General features: G+C 43.1%; 1 protein-coding gene across 3 annotated transcripts in view; it reads left to right on the top strand.

Moving 5' to 3' along the window:
• FLT3 (fms related receptor tyrosine kinase 3) overlaps nt 1-16,113 on the top strand; it is a 97,048-nt gene extending 80,935 nt beyond the window's left edge. For 2 of the 3 annotated variants that reach the window (XM_075919216.2, XM_075919214.2), the window contains 8 exons: nt 1,455-1,608; nt 2,495-2,580; nt 5,574-5,698; nt 8,679-8,801; nt 10,052-10,163; nt 10,246-10,345; nt 12,116-12,221; nt 14,234-16,113. In XM_075919216.2, the coding sequence (XP_075775331.2) occupies nt 1,455-1,608; nt 2,495-2,580; nt 5,574-5,698; nt 8,679-8,801; nt 10,052-10,163; nt 10,246-10,345; nt 12,116-12,221; nt 14,234-14,368 (941 nt within the window). In that variant the 3' untranslated portion in view covers nt 14,369-16,113. The remainder of the gene's footprint in view (nt 1-1,454; nt 1,609-2,494; nt 2,581-5,573; nt 5,699-8,678; nt 8,802-10,051; nt 10,164-10,245; nt 10,346-12,115; nt 12,222-14,233) is intronic. The other variant, XM_075919215.2, reaches the window with a different exon arrangement.
• Nucleotides 16,114-21,562: the final 5,449 nt, after the last annotated feature.

Here is a 21,562-nt window from a genome sequence, read left to right as displayed (position 1 = left end):
CGAGCCCCTCCACGGCTTTGCTCTGCATCTTTCTGGTCTGCAGACCAGGGAGACGCAGAGCAAAGCCCCAGAGTACACAGGCGGCAGGACCGCGAGGTCCCGCAGTCCGTGTACTCTGGGGCAGCCCTGTTCGTAACTGCGGATCCGACATAAGTCGGGGACTGCCTGTATATCCAAAGTCCCAAGAAGTCTCTTGCACTCTCAAAGGAAGGGGTCTGGCCTTAGGGGGAAACTAGGTCCTTTGCCATCTCCCATCATTGCCCGAAAACAGCTGGACTCCACCTCATCCTTTTTTGCCTACCCTATCTAGTGTGGATGATATGCTATATCTTCAGGGATGACACCTTCTACTGCTATTACCAGAAGCTGGGAATGGGCAATGGGATAGATCACATGATGGTTACCTGTTCTGTTAATTCCCTCTGGGAACCTGGCATTGGCCACTGTCAGAAAACAGGATACTGGACTAGATGGATTTTTGGTCTGACACAATCTGGCTGTTCGTATGTTCTTATTATGCTAAGGGGCAGATTTTTAAAGGTGCCTAAAGCTCATTGATGCCTAAAATTGAGGTGCCTAAATAATTTCAGTGGGTGCTAGATGTCTATGTGCCTGTGAAACGCGCACCAGATGCCTAAATACCTTTAAAAATCTGGCCTTTAGTCATTAGTGCTAGTGCTCCTCTGGTAACATTTTTGAGGGGGAGCTTTGTTCCCCTTTAGTGATTCCCAATCCACCTTTGATGATACCCATCTAGCAATGTCAGCCAGGTAAATTGATCAGAGATGTTGCTCCATAGCCATCAGTGCCTGTTATTTATATCGAAACTGTATAAGATTAAGGCATCTAATACAGACGGGAGAAAATGTGGGTTCCTTAGGGCTTCATAGAATCATAGAATTCTAGGACTGGAAGGGACCTTGAGAGGTAATCGAGTCCAGTCCCCTGCCCTCATGGCAGGACCCAGTACTGTCTAGACCATCCCTAAGGGTACGTCTAGACTACATGCCTCTGTCGCCAGAGGCATGTAGATTAGGCTACCCGACATAGTAAAATGAAGCGGCGATTTAAATAATCGCTGCTTCATTTAAATTTACATGGCTGCCGCGATGAGCCGACAAACAGCTGATCAGCTGTTTGTCGGCTCAGCGCGATAGTCTGGATGCGCGGGTGTCGACAACAAAGGTATTTGTCGACCACCCAGGTAAACCTCATCCCTTATAGTAGACCCATCTAAGTTGTATTTGCGTAGTTTATTGATAAGAATATCATGCAAGACCATATCAAATGCCTTACTAAAGTCTAGGTATACCACATCCACCGCTTCTCCCTTATCCACAAGACTCATTATCCTATCAAAGAAAGCTATCAGATTGGTTTCACAAGGGACATACATGACTTGCGTGCATCCAGTACCAAGGCAGTAATAGATATTCATTCTAAAACTATTTCAGGACCAGTTTACTTAATTTTTGAATACTGTTGCTATGGTGACCTGCTGAACTACTTAAGGAATAAGAGAGAAAAATTTCACCGGACGTGGACAGACATCTTCAAACAGCACAATTTCAGCTTTTACCACAATTTCCACTTGGACCAAAATGCCAGGTAAGATGGTTCAGTAGCAGTCTGAACTATAAGTAACCTATTATCAGTCAAACGCTTACAGTGATGCAACACCCTGTGAACATGTGTCCTGGAACACTTTGCAAAGAAAAAATTTGAGCCTGAACCTCAAGTGCCGTAAATTGGCACAATTCCTTTAGAAGACCTGAGGATGTGGGCCATTGTGTGAATAAACAAGAACATAAGAATGGCCTTGCTGTGTCAGACCAAAGGTCCATCTAGCCCAGTATCCTTTCTTCCAAAAGTGGCCAATGCCAGGTGTCCTGCCATCTTGGCTAATTGCCATCGATGGGCCTAGCCTCCATAAATGTTCTTTTTTAAACCCCGTTATAGTCTTGACCTTCACAACATCATCTGACAAAGAGTTTCACAGATTGATGGTGTGTTGCATGAACAAATACTTCCTTTTTTGGTTGCTTGTTTTTGTTTGGGTTTTTTGTTTTGGTTTTGTTTTAAACCTGCTTCCTACTAAATCTGTTGTAAGGAGTAGATTGAGGAGTTTCCTTTAACAAAGAACATCAGTGAGTTCTAGGCTCACCACATGCCAGTCGTTGGTTGTATGCAGAAAGAAACCTACCAAGAATTGACTAAAAAATGGTTATGTTTCTTCTGCAGTTCTAACTGCACTGAAAGCATCATGAACCCCCTTTTGTGAATTTTGGCATTTAGAAGGGTCATGCTAGATATATGATAAGTAATAATTCAGTGTTAAAGGTTTTAATGACATTAAGTAACTGATGCTCTTCACTATAAAGCAGCCTGCATTTTAGATTATTATTTTCTTTGAAGTGTGTAACTTTTTCAAATACGCCCCCTACTCCAGACAGGGGACTAAATTTAAAAATGGATCATATATTTCATTGTGTAGATTGGATGATTTTGGAGGTATGCAGCTAAGGCGGGACTCAGATTTGACCTCTGGATCAAACTGGATTACATTGTGTTCTGAGGAAGGTGAGAAATTAAGCATTTTCTTCTGAATAACCATTGTAAAAACAAATTTGCTTTATTTGTATCAGAGATGTGTGAATACATTAAAAAAATCTAAATTATAGTAAAAATTAAGGGACAGATTGGTTAATTGATTGAGTGAGTGAGTGATTTGGGGTGGTTGAAAAGATACATAGTTGAAAAGATAAAAGATTTTTATAGAAGATAGATTTTTCAGAGATGTGGAATCAGTGTTCCCTGCAATCTGTGTGCTTATATGGCCACTCAGAAAAGATTCAAATGCTGCCCAGCATATTAGCAGAGTGCCCACAACTAGGTTTTGTTCTACTGTTTGTACATGCTTTGGTACACATAAAATTTATTCCATGTGTGGATGAAAAAATCCATTCCTGGATGGAAAAGATTAGAGGGAACATTGTTTGAAATACTGGAGAAAGTTGCATGGGTTTAACGAAAGGTGTGAAAACAGACTTACATAAACTGCTGAAAAAAACCTGATTTGCCATTCTTATTTGAGTTTATTTTTCAATTAATTAAGAATCAGTTTAAGCTAATCAGAAATAAGCCATACTTTAACCAAAGTAAGAGTGTCCACTCAGGGAATTGCACTGGAACAACTAAATTGTTTTTTTAAATGACTTAATTTAATCATGCGCAAACTTCTCCTATAGACAAGGCTTATAATTCTAGCAGAGATGGGCTAATTGGCAGAGAATGGGCAAGATATCTATAAGTATAAAAAATGCATTTTATTGTATTAGCTGCACAGCTATGACATCAGTATCACCTCTGTCAGTGTGTGTGTGCATATGGGTATGAGAGAGAGAGACAGAGAGAGAGGGGAGCTCATAATTTTGCCAATAACAATCAAAGTAAAGTCACAAATTGTATTTTACATGTACTAGTTTAGTTATGGGTTTGACTGAAGCCTTAGATTTTTGTCTGCTCTCATCAAAGCCAATAGGAATTTGCTAGTATAAGTATTCAGTCAGGCTGTGTCTACACTGGCACCTTTTTCCGGAAATGCTTAAAACGGAACAGTTTTCCGTTACAAGTATTTCCGGAAAAAGAGCGTCTACATTGGCAGGATGCTTTTTGAGAAAAGTGATTGGGGCTTTTTTGCAGAAAAGACTACTGTGCTGTCTACACTGGCCCTTTTCCAGAACAGTTTTCTGGAAAAGGACTTTTGCCCGAGCGGGAGCAGCATAGTTTTTCTGGAAAAGTAGCTGATTTCTTACAGTAAATTGTCACTGCTTTTCCGGAAATTCAAGGGGCCAGTGTAGACAGCTCGCACCTTATTCCAGAAAAGCGGCTGCTTTTCCGGAATAAGTGGCCCAGTGTAGACACAGCCTCAATGTTTAGTCAGGATCTCAGGTTTTTGCTTGCAATTACTTTATGTATTTGTTAGCAGTAATACAAATAATAATAAAGGTGGTACTGGACTTTGAAGACATTGGCTCTTGACTCTTTCCCTTATATGGGCGAGAAGAATAAGTGCACTAAGTGTATTGATTATGGTTCTTGATACTATATCAGACAAAGCAATTATCTTACTATACCTACAAAAACGTTTTTCCTGTGAGATGACAGAGTGACATCATCACATCAGTCTGTGTCCCACAGCTCCTTCCCCCTCAGCCACCCGGCCTCCTCCCCTTTCTTCCCTGCTGATAACCCTTTAATGGGGTCATCAACCTATGGCTTATGAGCCTAAATATGGCTCTTTGACTCCTCAACAGCAGAAGAAGGTAAGCTGCTGCTGAACTTGTGGGAGGAAGGATGGGGAGGCAGGACCCACATGGTGACTGGGCAGGCGTCAGTGGGACCCACAGGAGCAGACTGGGACTGAGGTACACTCCATCCCGCTGAACTGCCATACAGCAGCTGGCTGAAGCTCTGGCTGCCGCCATGTGGCAGGTGGCTGCTGGTGTTCTAAAAACAGCTGCTCTTACCTGCTCAGTAGAGTGGGGGGGCAGTGGCAGGACCTGTGCCATGGAGGGCTGTGTGGTGCGGGGTCAGGACTGAGGTGCACCCCGGCCCCCTGAACCACCCCACAGTGGCTGAAGCTCCAGCACCAGCAGTCACCACATGGTGGGCGGCTACTGGTGTTTTAAAAACAGCTGCTCCGTTGTGTCAGCAGTGGGACCTGCGTGGAGGGGAAAGAGAGAAATTACTGGGCTGGCAGAGTGGGGGAGGGAGAAGGGGCCCTGGCTGGGGTAAGGGGGTCTTGGTTAGGGGGAGGGGAGATGGAGAAGGGGCTCTGGCTGATGGAGGGGAGAGGGAGAAGGAGCCCTGGTTGGGGGGTAGAGCGGAGAGAGAGGGTCCCTGGACTGGGGGGAGAGAGTCTTGGCTGAGGGAAAGGGAAGGGACCCTGGATGGCACAGCCGCAGCCTGGCCCTCCCTGGTCGCCATGGGGAGAGCCGGGGTTGCCTATCCCCCATGACGGGGGGCTTGGTGAGTGCAGCAAGCAGGGGGTGCAGCCCTCTAGTCATGGTTTATTGAGATAAATGGAGAAAAGGGAAAAGATACAGAAACTTTGTCTTACTTTACTTCTGGAAGACAGAGTCCACCCAGAAGTTTCATGCCCTTGAACTCCTGCACTTCAGCTTCACACCTTGGCTGTGTCCAGACTCAGGGTTTTTTTGGAAAAAAGTAGCCTTTTTTCGAAAAAACTTCACCTGCATCTAGACTGCAGCCGTGTTCTTTCGAAATTAAATCGAAAGAACACGGCTTTTCTTTCAACGGCGGTAAACCTCATTGCACGAGGAAGAACGCCTTTTTTCGAAAGTGCTCTTTCGAAAAAAGGTGTTCTTGAATGCAAACGGGTTTTTCGAAAGAGAGCATCCAGACTGCCTGGGTGCTCTCTTTCGAAAAAGCGGCTTGCTGTCTAGACGCTCTTTTTCGAAAGAGGCTTGCAGTCTAGACATAGCCCTTCAGTTAACTTTCCCGAGGGTCCCCAGGTAGTCACAAACCCAAGATCTGCTTATGTATTGCAGAAGAAATGAAATATATCAACCGAAGGGTTTATGAAGAGGAGGACTTCAATGTGCTCACCTTTGAGGATCTTCTCTGCTTCTCATATCAAGTTGCCAAAGGAATGGAGTTTCTTGAGTCAAAATCGGTATGTTTCACCTGTGAGCAATGTTTAGAGAGTGCAGAATACAAAGACAGATCAGATTAACAGCAAGCTATCTGAGAGAGAAAGCTGTGAATTGACAGGTTTAAATCATATCTTTATAACAAGTTTTTAAATAACCACAGTAAAATACTCCAAGATTGTGCCTTAAGGCTTGACCATGAGCCACAGATGGTGCATATGTGATGAGGTGTGCATTACCATTTTGTGTAGCGCTGGGACAGAGCAAACAGGGGGCCCTCCACACCCCTTCCTTCTGCAGTTCTCTCCACCCCTCTCCCAGCACTCCTGCCAGGGAATGAGTTGGGAGTGCAGGGACTTTTTCCACCCTGCACTCCTGCTAGAGAGAGGGATCAGAGCATGGGGATTTGTCCCGCTGCCCAGCAGGAATGCCGAATGGAGAGAGTGGGTCAGAATACAAGGGTGCCCCTTTTTCAGAGTCTCCCAGTTTTCTAGGGCCCCTGACATGGGCTCCATTACCCCAGTGTCTAATCCGCCACTGTATGCTACACCTCCTTGGGAGTAGCCCCAGCACCAGGAGACGCTGTGACCCAGAAACACTCCCCTGAGGCACAATTCTGTCCATACTGCCCCTTCCTCTGGAGAATTGATTTGCTGCTGGTCTGTACCGGCAGCAGATTGTAATAATCTCAGCTGTATGTTAGGGGTTCAGTATCACAGCTGGTGTGTTGTGAGGCAGAGTCCATGCTCTGCCTATTTCCCACCTACTCCCTGCTCACCTGCTTTGGGAGGGCAATAGCAGACATCCAACACCCACTCAGTCCTGTGCACCTGGACCTCAGGTCTGAGAAGCCCATTGAGGAGCATAAAAGTGGGTTCTTACCAGGTCACCCGGGGGGGAGGGCAAGTGGGGCCCCCAAAATTGCTTTGCCCCAGACCCCCTGAATCCTCTGGGCAGCCCTGGTTCTTACTACTCCTTCCTCACATCCATGAGCACATGGTCTAAATCTAAGGCACAATCTAGTCCTACTAAAAGTAGCAATTGTAAATCTTACACTACACAGTAACAATATGTTGCTATGTATGCTAATCAAGCAAGGAAATGTATGGAAACTAGGATCATTGCTCCTTCCCCTCCCAAGAACAATCATCACTTCACATCTCCTGGGCGCCTAGCCACATAAAGCTAAAGCAGATATGGAGGTAGTTTGTGGCTCACAGCAGCAGCTAAATCTTTGCTCCAGCAAAATGGAGAGGAAGATACGCATTAGTAGAAGGAAAAGAAATATGCATTTCAGCAAGTGCTAGATCTGTTCTCTAGCCTATCCATCACCACCAACTCCCTAAGGTTCATTTCCAGTGGGGCCTGAGATTGGAGGAGTTAACTGTTAATTAATAAAATGGTGATTGGCCACCTGAGGTTGGGGTTTAGAGTCTGTTTAAAAGAAGTTGTACCATCCACTCTCTGTTTATACCACGGCCTCTTCTCTGCTTACACATAAGGTGGGGTGTTTTACACTGGATGCACACTGCTGTTTCCCACCTGCAATCTGTTTGGCAACTTTGTGCTGCACAAAGCCTTTTGTCTCCCTTTTTCTGCTTCATTCAAGATAATGCAACATTTTCTTGCCCTCTGCCTTCTCCTTCCCAGGGCATAAGGTGCTACTGCAGGTGTAGAAATATCAGTATGGAACCTGGATATGCTAATGCAAAACATACATGCTCAAACCACCCTCTTTGTCCCTCAAGGTTTGGCCATGCCTTTTATAGGCATAAGAGAGGGCCTGAAATGGGAAGGGGGTGGAGGTAGCTACTTCAAGTCTCCTACAATCCAAAGTCTAAATATAGCTACACCTTCATGTTTGTAGGAATAACAATAGCTACATCTCCGAGGCAACCAGGGGCAGGCCACGGTGTTGCCACTTGCTCAAATGTGCAGTACAGGATCTCATTCACTGTGTCAATCTGCTTTTGTTACTGTGGTCATATAACCAACCAATAGACAATTACAGGCTTCACTTTAACTCTTAATTTACAAATTCATATTAGGCAATCTCAGCCATCTCTGCTTTTTGGCCAAGTTAAAATCAATTGCAAATCATGTCTTGATTTTTTGAGTTCTATATTTTAAGCAAAAAGCAATTAGGGCCCAATTTATTTCACAATGAGTAATCCTTGAGTAAACCCACTGGTCTCAACTAGGAGAGCATCTCTGGAGAGGCATGAGTTTACATCAACAGATAGTTTGAAACGATAGTTCTAAATATCCTCTACTTTTCACATTGGCTCTCAAGTGCTTGATTTGTGTATATAAGCAAATAAGATGTTTACATTTTCATGTGATGCTCTCACTGGGTTTTTTTTTTATAAAATCCCTTTGATCTCAAGGATCCTGACTAGCAAATATGTAGCTCTCTGTCATTAAACACACCCTCTCTTTACTTACTACAGTTCAATCTCTCCTCTTTCTTTAGGAAATTAGATAGTAGACTCTGATATAGGTGCTGGAACTCAGTGCTGGGGGTGCTGCTGCACCCCCTGGCTTGAAGTGTTTTTCTTTATATGCAGGATTTACAGTTTGTCAGTAGCTGTCAGAACCCTCGCTATACAAATTGTTCCAGAATCCCTGGACTCCGGGCATAATACATCACCAACAGAGGTGGATTGAGATTTATTGGAGCCCTGGGCTAAAAGAACATTTGGGTCCCCCAGGTCCCTCTTGCCACAAACAGCTCTAATCTCAGCCTTTTCCCATTCCTCATAATAAACTGGTAATATTATTCCATAAACACCTAGTAACTATGAAGTTAGTTCTGACATCCTGTCTTCCATCGTATATGTTAGAATTGCACAAACAAGTGATTTCACTTTTCTATGAAGGCAGACAAAGTTGTTTGAACCAGAAAAGGTGCAAGATTTTTCAGTGGAAGCCACAAACAATGAGTAACAACTTCCATCTGATGTAAAATAATGCATTATACACTAACCCATTCTTTCTTTACAGTGCATCCACAGAGACCTGGCTGCTAGGAATGTACTAGTGACTTGTGGCAAAGTGGTGAAAATATGTGACTTTGGCCTAGCTAGAGATATAATGAATGACTCTAACTACGTCATCAGAGGCAACGTATGTTCTTTCTTACTTTATATTTTTGACATAATTGTGAAAACTATAAGACTGGTTGAGCTGATAAATGCACATACAGTTGGATAGTTATACTAGGGTTTAGTTATACTTATGGCTGGACATACAATACAATAATCTCACTATGTCACTGAAATGTTTTCGAGCCCTTAGCAAATGAAAATAGTAGATTTGGTATTAGCCTAATTCAAGTTGGACTGGACACCTGCAAATGTTAGTATCTAAACATTAGATAACTTAAAAATATGAAGTTGTGGGCCAAATCCCTAGTTGGGGCAAAGCAGAATGGCTCCAAGGAAGTCACTATGACATAACCAGCACTTTATAAACCCCACTTAGTAGAGAAAAAGGATGAAGAAAGAAAGTGAGCTGAGTGATCGTGGATTTCAACATGAGCTCGAGAGTCGGAATTTTTTTGGTGGGAAGGGATCATTAGAACTTGTTCTGCTAATGAATGTATTATTTTAGACTGATGTAAAGGCTTGGAGAGGCTTTTGAGACAGGGACGTGTGTAAGGCTAGAAAATAAAAGTTCTGCGGCCACGTTCAAGAATTAATAGGGACACTTCGGGAGGCTCCTTTGATCTGTGTGAGAATGAAGACTTGGATGTGGTTTGCCAGGCATGGAGGACAGCAAGCCAACCACTCAGAGAACTTTGTTAATCAGCTCTCTATTTATATAAAGCTAGACTGTAAGCTTACAACCAGCCCTGAGTGAGGGGCAGCAGATAGTCACACTAGTCCAGGAGCAGGCCAGAGAACAAACTGTGCCAGAGAATCACAGCCCCTCTCCTGATTCCCCATTGCTCTGGGGCTGGAGCAAATTACTTCACCCTTAGCTGCACATCCTGTGAGTAGGGTGTCAAAGCAGAACTCCTCCCATTTCCTCCGTCTCCACTTGCTCACCTCACAGTGGGGAATAGTGAGAAGTCCCTGCTGTCCTCCTCACAGCCAGCATCACCTTCTGAGCAAGACTCTGAAAAAGAGGAAGAGGGGGCTTTAATCTCCTGCCTAGCAATGTCAGGATTATGAGTGGGCTGACCACAAAAGGGAAACCTGGCATGCAATAGCCTCACTTACAGCTCTAGAAGCTGTTTGCAGCAGGTATTTAAATGAGGCCCTATTTTTCTGTCTGAAAACAGACTTTGTCCATGGGTAATACGTGCTCCAAGGAGTCAACTATATTGTGTGTAGAAAACACTAATCGAGCCCCCATTCCGTCTCTTCGTACAGGCTCGGTTACCAGTCAAATGGATGGCTCCTGAAAGTTTATTTGACAGGATTTACACAATTAAGAGTGATGTCTGGTCTTATGGAATATTACTGTGGGAAATATTCTCTCTCGGTATGTATCAACATTTCACAACAGAAGAGCACCACTTTTCCCTGACTCCTGTATGCTAATTTTTCCACAATGTTTTTGACAGGTGTGAATCCTTACCCTGGAATTCAGGTTGATTCAAACTTTTACAAACTCATTCAAAGTGGATTTAAAATGGACCAGCCATTTTATGCTACAGAAGCAATGTAAGTATATGTTCTGAATACTGCATGGGGTGGGGATTAATTTTTAATCGAGGTTTTTTTTCCTAATGCTGCCTTTATATTTATTCCACTCCTTTGCCCTCTACCTACCTAAAAGAGATATTCAAGGCAAAACCACCTCTTTCTCTAAATCTGGTGCAGAATATTTGTTAACAAAGCTTTTGTCCAGAAGCAGAAATTGTTATAATGTCATGATCAGCAGTGAACATTATATTTGTTTGAAAAGACCGACTTACTACCTATTTTTAACTAGTCCTTACATTCTCAGAAAACTTCCTCTGGGTACGGTATTTCAAAATCTTTAGCCCTGTTCATGGAGGGTTTTTATTTTATAAAGCAAGGGTTACACAAAATCCATTTTAGTTACTAAGTTAAATGCTTATGAAATTTTTGTTTTTACTGAACCCATCTGTGTCCTGTTCAATTCCAGGGATTTGTCAGTGTCTTTAGAAGAAGCAAGTAATAACACAAAAGGGCATGGGGTGAGCGGCAGATAGGAGATGTAGGGACATTGTATCTGTTGTGCTTCCCAGTCTGGACATTGCAATCAATGTAGTGTCTGATGTGGATATTCAAATTTCATGGAGATCACACATTGCAGTTACCTCTGTCTGAGTACCAAAGAGGAAGTACCCTAGCAGAGGGAAGAAGGCAGAGGGCTGCAAGACAGTGAGCATGAAAGAAAGGGAAGAGGTTTGGTTTCTCTACTCCCCATTGCAGACATTTTGACATTTCCTGGGATGGCCTGTAGATATGTTGATACCCATGAGATCAGGTCCGTGTATTGCAGATATGGGCAGGGCAATGCCCTCAGACTCTCTGGCTTTTGTAAAGTCAGGGAAATTTCATGTAGACATGACCATGTTTATGAGCCTAGAACAAATTTCTGTAGAACTTATAAGCCCCACAAGGACTTACATTGACCTTACAAATTCTCAAAGGGCTTCTGCAGGGATTCTAAACTCTGCCTGGATTCCTGCAAAGAGTATAAACTCTGTGTGAATATCATATAACCACACAACGACTTTTGCAGGGTTATGTTCCATAAAGATTCCTATTGAAAGTATGACCGTGACATTCACTGGGGCCAGGACCAGCTGCATATACACAGTCCTCCATTTCTTGGGAGGGAAATGTTCTCCTAACCTAGGTGCTGGAACTAGGAGTGAGTGTTAGGGGGTAGGCTGCTGCAGCACCCTCTGGCTTGAAGTGGTTTCCATTATATCCAGGTTTACAGTGTTGTTCAATGGCTCACAGCACCCCCACTATACAAATTGTTCTAGTGTCCCTGTCTCCTAATAGTCTCAGTGTGGAGGTTCTATCTATTGAATCACGTTAACATTGAGAAGCTGTCATATGATATCATATGTAATATAATAAATAAATAACCCAAAGTGAAATCCTGGCCCCTATTCAGTCTGAACAGGAGATTTGCCATTGACTTCAAGGGGTAAACTACACAGTTTAAGGTATGGACTCTCATTCTATCAAATACATTGCTCTCTGTCATTAAACACACCCTTTCTTACAGTTCAATCTCTCCTCTCTTTTTAAGAAATTGATAGCAGACTCTGATATAGGTGCTGATACAATCAAATAAATCAAACTTGAATTCTTTATCAGTATCTCTCTGGTATTCCATAATACACTCTGTTGACCTTTGGCATTTCTGTAGTGTCAATTACCACAGTATTTAACCACTCTTACTTTTTTGGGGGGGGAAACTCACATAGTTCTTCTTTGTTCTTGCAGATACTTTGTAATGCAGTCCTGTTGGGCACTGGACTCTCGAAAAAGGCCCTTCTTTTCACAGCTGCGTCCTCTCATAGAACGTCAGCTGGTTGATGCAGAAGGAGCGGTATGCAATCATGCAAACAAGAAAAATGCTCTGTTTTGTTGTTCTGTGTTTCAACCCTATCTTTAGAATGCATAATAAGGGGTTTGGAAATGATGGCTCCTATTGCTAACACAGATCACTAGAGAGGAACCTGTTTTTCCCCAGGGAAGCACCATCATGCCATAGAGCTGGTTTCTTCCCTAGCTAAGCTATTCACCCGGTACTTAGTTGTGACTTAGGAGGAATCCTTTTTGCAGAAATTAATGCATGTTGCTCTAATAAGCCACCTGGGACATAGAGACTTCCTCTTTCCTGCCTCTTTCTCTAGTTCAGTGCAGGAAGGACACAAACTGTCTCTCTGTGCCCACAGAAACTAGTTCCCCTTTTGTAAAAGTTAATGCAGCTGGCTTTGTGGTCTACTGGCAATGCTGAGTGCTGCTCTATGTGCAGATCTGAGGTGGGATATATTGCAGCATCCATCGGGGCTGGGAGTGTTGTGGGTGAAACATGCTTAAGCCCATTATTTGGGGAAGCATTATTTGAAGCAAAACGTTCAAGATGCTGGCAGCTAAGTGGCATCTGCTAAAACATGCGCTTGCATCCATTGTCCTGCACAAAATTCACATGTGACTTGATTGTAATTAGTTCATTAGTAACTTCAATGGGAGTGCTGTTATATATTTGCATGCACAAATACATTGCACTTATTTGGCAGCCACAACTCAGACAACTAGTTTTGAAAATATGGTCTCAGGTAGTTATTAACTTTACAAGAGAGTACTTAGCAAAGATTTGTTTTCCCAAGGGTCTGTCCTGGGACCAATCCTATTCAATTTATTTATAAATGATCTAGAGAAAGGGGTAAACAGTGAGGTGGCAAAATTTGCAGATGATACCAAACTGCTGAAGATAGTTAAGACCAAAGCAGACTGTGAAGAGCTTCAAAAAGATCTCACCAAACTAAGCGATTGGCCAATTTAATGGCAAATGAAATTTAATGTTGATAAATTAATTATGATTAGGACTAATTTGGCTACAACTGCTCATGAGAGAGATCTTGGAGTCATTGGGGATAGTTCTCTGAAAACATCCACTCAGTGTGCAGCAGCAGTCAAAAAAGCTATAGAATGTTAGGAATAATTTAAAAGGGGATAGAGAATAAGACAGAAAATATCGTATTGCCTCTATATAAAACCATAGTACACCCACATCTTGAATAGTGTGTACAGATGTGGTCGCCTCATCTCAAAAAAGATATATTGGCACTGGAAAAGGTTCAGAAAAGGGCAACAAAAATGATTAGGGGTTTGGAATAAGCCCCATATGAAGAGAGATTAAAAAGACTTGGACTTTTCAGCTTAGAAAAGAGGAGACTAAGGGGTGATCTGATAGAGGTCTATAAAATCATGACGGGTGTGGAAAAAGCGAATAAGGAAAAGTTATTTACTTATTCCCTCAATATAAGAACTAGGGGTCACCAAATGAAATTAATAGGCAGCAGGTTTAAAACAAACAAGTTTTTCTTCAATCAGCACATAGTTAACCTCTGGAACTCCTTGCTAGAGGATGTGGTGAAAGCTAGGACTTTAACAGGGTTCAAAAAAGAGCTAGATAGATTCATGGAGGTTAGGTCCATCAATGGCTATTAGCCAGGTAGGTAGGAATGGTGTCTGTAGCCTGTGTTTGTCTGGAAATGGGTGACAGGGGAGGAATCCTGTGAGCTTTACTTGTGTTCCCTCCCTCTGGGGCATCTGGTATTGGCCACTGTCAGCAGCCAGGATACTGGGCTAGATGGACCATTGTTCTGATCCAGCATGGCCATTCTTATGTTCTTATTTAGTCTCATATATTGTTGCTGCATTCAACTTTACAGCTGGTATTCATTATTGTATTACATACTTCTGTGTATTTTGCTAATATAGTTACACTGAATGTAGATATGCAAATTCAGTATTATGAGAAAAAAACTGAGTGCTAATATACTCTGAGCAAATAATAATTGATATGACTTATTTTCCCTTCCTAATATATAGGTATATCAAAATACAGAGAACAATATTTCTACATACTCTTCCAATTCCAAAACCAAATCACGTGAAAGCAGGGAAGATGAACCCTTTCCATCCAGTGTTCCATCCCAGGATGAAGATTCTGAGATCAAAAAATGACCTGGTTTCTGGATTTTACCTAGAAATTATATAAGCTTTGTATATGATTAATGTTTTATGTCACCACTCTAAGTAAACAGATTATTTGCTGCTGCTACATTAGTGTTTCTTACAGGCAATTCCATCATCCTCATACCTTGCAGGGAAACTTTATTCAAATTCATTATTTTAAATCCAAAAATGCATTTACCACAAGCTAGGAGCAGTATGTATTTTTAATCAATGACTTTTTGATGCATCTACAACTGAAAGCCACCAAGTAACAGCCTTATGAAAGGCATGACATTCAAACTACTATATGCTGTGCACTGTAAGCAAACGTGGAAATCTTAAGACATTTTCAAACTTGCACGTTTAAAGTCATACACCAGAATCCTAAGGATCTGATTTTTCAGAAGTGCTGCTCACACACAGCTCCCATTGCACTTGATGAAGATTGAGAGTACAGAGCAGCTATGCAAATCAGGCCACTTGGATTTAAAGGCCTAACTTTAAATACCTGTGTTTGAAAAGATTGGCTGTTATTGCCAAGAACCTAATATGTTTTTCAGTAGTTCTGATCATTTGATTTGGGGTCTTTTCAATTTTATATTTCCTGTGAGATGTACAGCTTGAATTCTTATACTTCTGTCAGGTGAACAACTTAATATTGAATGAGGTGATTCTTGATATTCATTTAGAGATATAATCATCTCTATGATTCAGCAACAATTCCATTCCCAGGAGTTTAAACAAAAGTTATGTCTATAATCCCACAGCACTGAAATAAGAATATAGCTCTCTTCCTGTTTTCCTGCTTGCTTCTAATGTGATTGCTCTTGAATATAGATTTGGAGATTCATTATTTTTCTGCTGATTTTATGGGATGTGTTGGTACAACTTCTATGACAGCTAATGAAAGATGTGTACATAGCTTTCAGTGAATCAAGAAGAGACTATGCTTCTCTAACCATTTTTCTCCTTCTGCTTCACAAGAACTGCTAACTGCATTCAGAACTTTCTTTGGTAACATGAATAGCTGTATCATTATTTTGATGAAATGCTATCCAATAAATCAAGCTGCTATTTACTAATAAAGCCCGACAAATTATTAAAAAATCTATTCTAATACAGCAATTGTGCATTGCAAATCTTGGTTAACATTTATTACAGAATTATCAGAAGGAAATGTTTTATACCTGATATAAAATTCTACCTTTGAAATGCAAATACAGCAATAATTTTTTTCAAGTATAACCAGATTTTTCTTGTTTTTGGAAAAAACAAACATGCTTAGTATGTATTCAGTTTTCTCAGTTTAGGGAATATGAATAATTTCAAAATACTCAGAAAAGGGACTGCATAGTTTAGCATGGTTGAGCACATGTCTTACAAGCAGGTGGAAAGGAAGGGTTGTGAGCCTTCCACAGATAGTGTGTGCAATTTGGATAGGTTTCGGTGATATTTAAAGATCTACAAGATGAACTGGACATATGTTGCATGTCATTCATGTTATCTGCTGCTTGTGGAACACAACAGTGTATATAAACATTTTGGCTACATCTAGACTGGCATGATTTTCCGCAAAGGCTTTTAACGGAAAAGTTTTTCCGTTAAAAACATTTGCAGAAAAGAGCATCTAGACTGGCATGGATGCTTTTCCACAAAAACACTTTTTGTGGAAAAGCATCTGTGCCAATCTAGACGTGGTTTTGCGCAAGAAAGCCCCGATCGCTATTTTCGCAATCAGGGCTTTTTTGGGCAAAACAATACCGCGATGTCTACACTGGTCCTCTTGTGCAAAAGCATTTGCACAAGAGGGCTTTTGCCCGATTGGGAGCAGCATAGCATTTCCGCAAGAACACTAACAATCTTACATGAGATCGTCAGTGTTCTTGCGGAAATTCAAGAGGCCAGTGTAGACAGCTGACAAGTTTTTCCGCAAAAGCAGCTGCTTTTGTGGAAAAACTTGCCAGTCTAGACGCAGCCTTTGAGTTAGACTGTGTAGATGCACTGAACACAGGAGAAATCTTGCATGGGATACCTAGATCTCAGATCTGGACACACAGCCATGAGTGAGCCTGTGTATCTGCTATTCCCACCTTCAGAGTGCAGCAAAGCTGAGCTGAGACTCAGAGAGGGAATGGTGGCTCTTAGAGCAAAAATCTCTTCCCTGGATGTTCCTGGCTCAGCACAGCAAAGTACAGGCTCACTCACAGGCTTGTGCAAACCAAACCACAATATGTCCCTTTTAGATGGCCATCTTGAAATTCCATCTTTCGAAAAAAGTTTAGCTTGGTGTTAAACATGCTGGGTGCTCTACAGTGACATGTAGGTGCACAACAATGAGTGACAAAACACTGCAATCTCATACCGAGAAAAGTGCTAGTCACCTATACACTGGGCAATTAAAATGTTATTTCAGTCATTCCTAATGCCTCTCAGGGCATCAGGGTGAGGAGGTAGCACTACATGATTTTGTTTCTAGGGTGCTTTTCCCACATTTCACCCCAGAAGGGAACAGAGTGACCAAGAAATGTTTCCGTAAGAGACAACAGAATAAAATACTAGGTCTGAAAGGAAGACTGATCCAGTGTTGGCCTGGCATCCAGGAAGTCAAGGTTCAATGTCTTGCTCTGTCACACATTGTCTGCGTGATTTGGAGCTAGTTGGTTGTAGCCTCTCTGTGCCTCAGTTCCCCAACTGTTAAATAAGGATAATATCACTTCCCTATTGCACAAGGTTGTCATGAGAATGGATATGTTAAGGAATGTGAGCCCTCGGGAGTGGGCATTAATTTTTTATGGGGGCCACTCCAAGATTTTAGAAAGTGGTTGAGGGCTACACTCTTCCGTTGTATTAATGGAGAAGGTGTGGGGTCTGGGATGGAGGTTGGGTGTAGAAGGGAGCTTTGGGATAAGGGACTGAAGGGCAGGAGGGAGAATGGAGTCTGGGATGGTGTTTGGGTGAAGGAGGCAGTTGTGACCTAGGGCAGGGAACTTTTTAGGATGTGACCTAGGGTAGGAGAGGATTGTGATCGCGGGCAGGAGATTGGGGTGCCAGATCTGGAGGGAAGTATGTGTACATGTGGAGTAGTGGGATAGAGGGTTGGGGAAGGAAGGGGCTGGGATGCCAAAGGCAGGTTCTGGTCAGGAGACTTACCAGCCAGCAGCCAAGCCTGCCTGCCTGCAGAGCTAAAGGCTTTCAGAGATTAAAGTGTTTCTGCCTGCTGGGCCATGTGCTTGAGTGAGTAACTGAGCAGGAGGGTTGTGCTTTGGTGGCTGCCTGTTAGTCAAACAGGTAGCTCCCATTGGTCAGTTTCTGTCCAGAAACCAGCCAATAGGCTTGTATTAGGGAAGGAGCAGAGTCTGAATCCCCCCCCCCCCCCCCTCTGGACTCATAAAGAGAAAGCATCCTGTAGCCACATTTCTGAGTGTCATGTGGGCCTGCAGGACAATCAGGGGAGCCTGCCCAGAGCTCCCCACTGCCTCCATGGGTCGAATTTTGCCCAGGCCTGCCTCAGATACTGCTGTGAATGAGGCCATAAGTACTTGAAATAGCTATGTTTTACACATCTTTATAAAGGGTCAGTTGCTCTGAGGTTTGTTTATGGGACATGGGTAAAACCTATGGAATCAGCTTTCCAGTGAAAGCCATCCCCTGCTAGACAGATGGGGGAGGAGGGGACTTCAAAAGAACCATTAAACTAAGAAGCATTGAAGAACAGAGGAGAGGCATTCCAGAACTACACTGATGGGTTAAATGCGGGGCTTGGCATTGTTAAAATACAGTCAAGTGTTATGAAGCACCCATGAGGATTCTCAGTTAATTACTTGATCCTGCCATAAGGGCAGGGGAGTGGATTCGAATATCTCTCAAGGTCCCTTCCTGTCTTATGAGCTAGGTATATCTCCATATATTATTTTATTTAGCCCCTGCCGTTGTTTAATTAATGAACACTAGGTGGCGCCCCAAGATCACTTTTTTAGTTCTGTCCCGGGATAGCGTTGATATTGTCCCAGTCATTTCCATATAACTTATATAGCATTTTGCCCTCCTAAACCTCTGAACAAACACAACTTAATTATACCTCACGAGCATTTGTCTCCGGGCTCCTCCTGTCCCCTCCCAAGTAAGGTCCATTGACTTCAATAGGCAATATAAACATTTTAAAAGCCTGTAACTGAATTAATAAAAGGAAAAAAACTATTTAAAATAATCTGCCTTGAGGCTTTTGGTCCAAATTCAGCATGGCTGCTTAATGTGATGGTGGCTCAAGATGGCCCATTTGCTTCATTCTCTTTGCTATGATTGATTGATATGGCCTCAGTTACCGGCCACTGGTGTAACTCTGGATAGTATTTAGTTCTATAGGTTTATTATTCAGCTACACTTTCTACATAGAAGCAGGTTGTTTAGTGCCATAGACAGTGGATTGGGAGACTGGAATCCTTGGGGCCTGGCCTGTTTTTTTGTCTGTCACTGTGAGAACTTGAGCAAGTCACTTGCACAATCTGTGCTTTCCCAGGCTAAACAAGGGGTAATCATTCTTCCCTACTTGTTTTGCCAGGGCCATACTCTCCCCTTACAGCATATAAGTGACTCCTATTGAAGGTGTGGAATCGAGCCCAGGAAGCTCCAAATGGCATCTTCAAATTGCACTCTAAACCCACACTTCACTGAGGGCTAACAGGGTCTAAATGTGGAGTTCAGCCAACTTAGTAGGGCAGTATGGGCCAGAGACAAAACCAGCGCCTTGGCTTCAATCTGAGTTGTAAGGTTAGTTGTGACCCTAACTCTTTCTGGGGTCTTGGCTAAGGATCTTTGCCTCAGTACTCCTAGGGTATGTTTACACAGCAGGGCTAGAGATGAATTAAGTTATGCAACTTCAGCTACGTCAATTGTCCACTCTTTCTTCAACTTCCCTTACTCCTCATGAAATGAGGGCTACCAAGAGTCAGAGTAGGTCCTCCAGCTCAACATTATTTTGAAATAAAGGCTTGTAGTGTAGACGTGCACTAAGGCTGCTGTGTAGATGTACCCCTTGGCTGTGTCTAGACTGGCAAGTTTTTCCACAAAAGCACCTGCTTTTGGGGAAAAACTTGCCAGCTGTCTACACTGGCCGCTTGAATTTCCGCAAGAACACTGACTTCCTACTGTCTGAAATCAGTGCTTCTTGCGGAAATACTATGCTGCTCCCATTTGGGCAAAAGTCCTTTTGCGCAAAACTTTTGTGCAAAAGGGCCAGTGTAGACAGCTCAGATTTGTTTTGCGCAAAAAAGCCCCGATCGCGAAAATGGCCATCGGGGCTTTTTTGCGGAAAAGCGCGTCTAGATTGGCACGGACGCTTTTCCGCAAAAAGTGCTTTTGTGGAAAAGCATCTGTGCCAATCTAGACGCCCTTTTCCGCAAATGCTTCTAATGGAAAACTTTTCCGTTAAAAGCATTTGCGGGAAATCATGCCAGTCTAGACGTAGCCCTAGTGTGTAAAATAGTGACAGACTGCTTTACTCTCTTCATTTGCACGCTTGTGCCTAGATGGGCACGTTCCATTGGATGGTGGAACTGCCTGCAAATCTGATGCTTTCTTTAGAAAAGAAAACAAAGGTCTGATCCTCCTCCCCTTGAAGTCAATGGGAAAGTTTCTTTTGGTTCCAATGGGCATGTCTCCATAGCAGGGCTAAAGTCAAAATAAGCTACACAACTTGAGCTATGTCAATTGTGTAGCTTAAGTCAAAATAGCTTATTTCGGCTTTTGGTGCTGTCTAAACAGCAGGAAGTCCGAGGAAGAGCACTCTTCCTCCAGCTTCCCTTATGCCGTGTAAAATGAGGGTTACAGGAGTCAAAGTAAGACTTCCAGCTCCACAATATTTAGCATTATGTCTAAATAACAGCTTGTAGTGTAGACATGGACTATGTTATTTCAGAATAGCATCAGTTATTCAGAAATAATACCGCTGTGTAGATGTACCTAATGGGAGCAGACTTGGGCCCTCTAAGGGTACGTCTACACTGCAAAACTATTTTGAAATAACTTAGTCCACGACTACACAGCAGGCAGTTATTTCAAAATAGTGTCAAAATACTGTCAAGCTGGAGGACTTCTTACTCAGCCATACAATGAGGGTTATAGGAGTCAATGTCTAGACTATGAGCAGGGCCAGACTGAGGCATGGGCGAGCCGGGCAGCTGCCCGAGGCGCCAACTGATGGGGGGCACCTGATGGCAGCTCTAAGGAGCGCATGGCATCCATTACAGCTGCCATCAGGCGCCACGCACCCAGCTCCCACAGCGCCAGCCCCGCAGCGCCTGCCAGCAGCGCCCTTCCCCCCATGGCCGTGGGTCACACGGCCCGGCGCGTGCGCCAGCAGCACTGGCCAGGCCAGGCTGGGCAGCGCATGCACCGTGCACACTGGGGGCGGGCCCACACACCCTGGAGGGACGGGCCCGCACCCCATGGGCAGGCCCGCGCATGCACCATGCGCCCGGGGGCGGTGCTGCGTGCCCGGGCCCAGGGCGCCAAAAGGGCTCGGGCTGGCCCTGACTATGAGTCTTTCCAGGATACCAGAGGTATCCCAGAAAAACTCCGCCACGTCCAGGGAATTCATCTGCTCTTCCGACATTTTTTGTGGAAGAGCAGATGTGCTCTTTCGGAAGTCCTGTCTTGCTCATGCCACAAGGAAGAAGGGCTCTTCTGAAAGAGGAGGTTTTTCCAAAATTTGGCCCAGTGTAGACGGGCCAAATTTTGGAAAAGCTTCCAACAAAACTATCAGAAAAAGGTATGCAAATTGCGGAATGCAATTTGCATACCTTTGTCTGACAGAAAGCGGCAGTCTAGACGTAGCCTATGAGGAGTAAGGGAAGTCAGAGGAAGAGTGCTCTGTTTCAAAATAAAGTGCTATCTAGATGCTCCCAATTTCAAAGAAAGGCTATTTAAAAATAAGCTACAAAATTGATGTAGCTCAATTTGCACACGTTATTTTGAGTTAAGTTCTACTGTGTAGATGCACGGGTTTTGGTTTTGGTTTCATCTTCCTGTAGCCACAAATAAAGAACAAAACTTGAATGGGAGAAAGAAAGAAAGAAAGAAAGAAAGAAAGAAAGAAAGAAAGAAAGAAAGAAAGAAAGAAAGAAAGAAAGAAAGAAAGAAAGAAAGAAAGAAAGAAAGAAAGAAAGAAAGATGTGGCAGCAGAGACAAGCATGGAAAACATCCTCC

Source organism: Pelodiscus sinensis, chromosome 1 (assembly GCF_052426305.1).
Source record: "Pelodiscus sinensis isolate ZL-2025 chromosome 1, ASM5242630v1, whole genome shotgun sequence".
In the NCBI taxonomy this organism is placed as follows: Eukaryota; Metazoa; Chordata; order Testudines; family Trionychidae; genus Pelodiscus; species Pelodiscus sinensis.
Note: the sequence above shows the minus strand (reverse complement) of the source record. Positions and strands in the feature narration are given on the sequence as shown.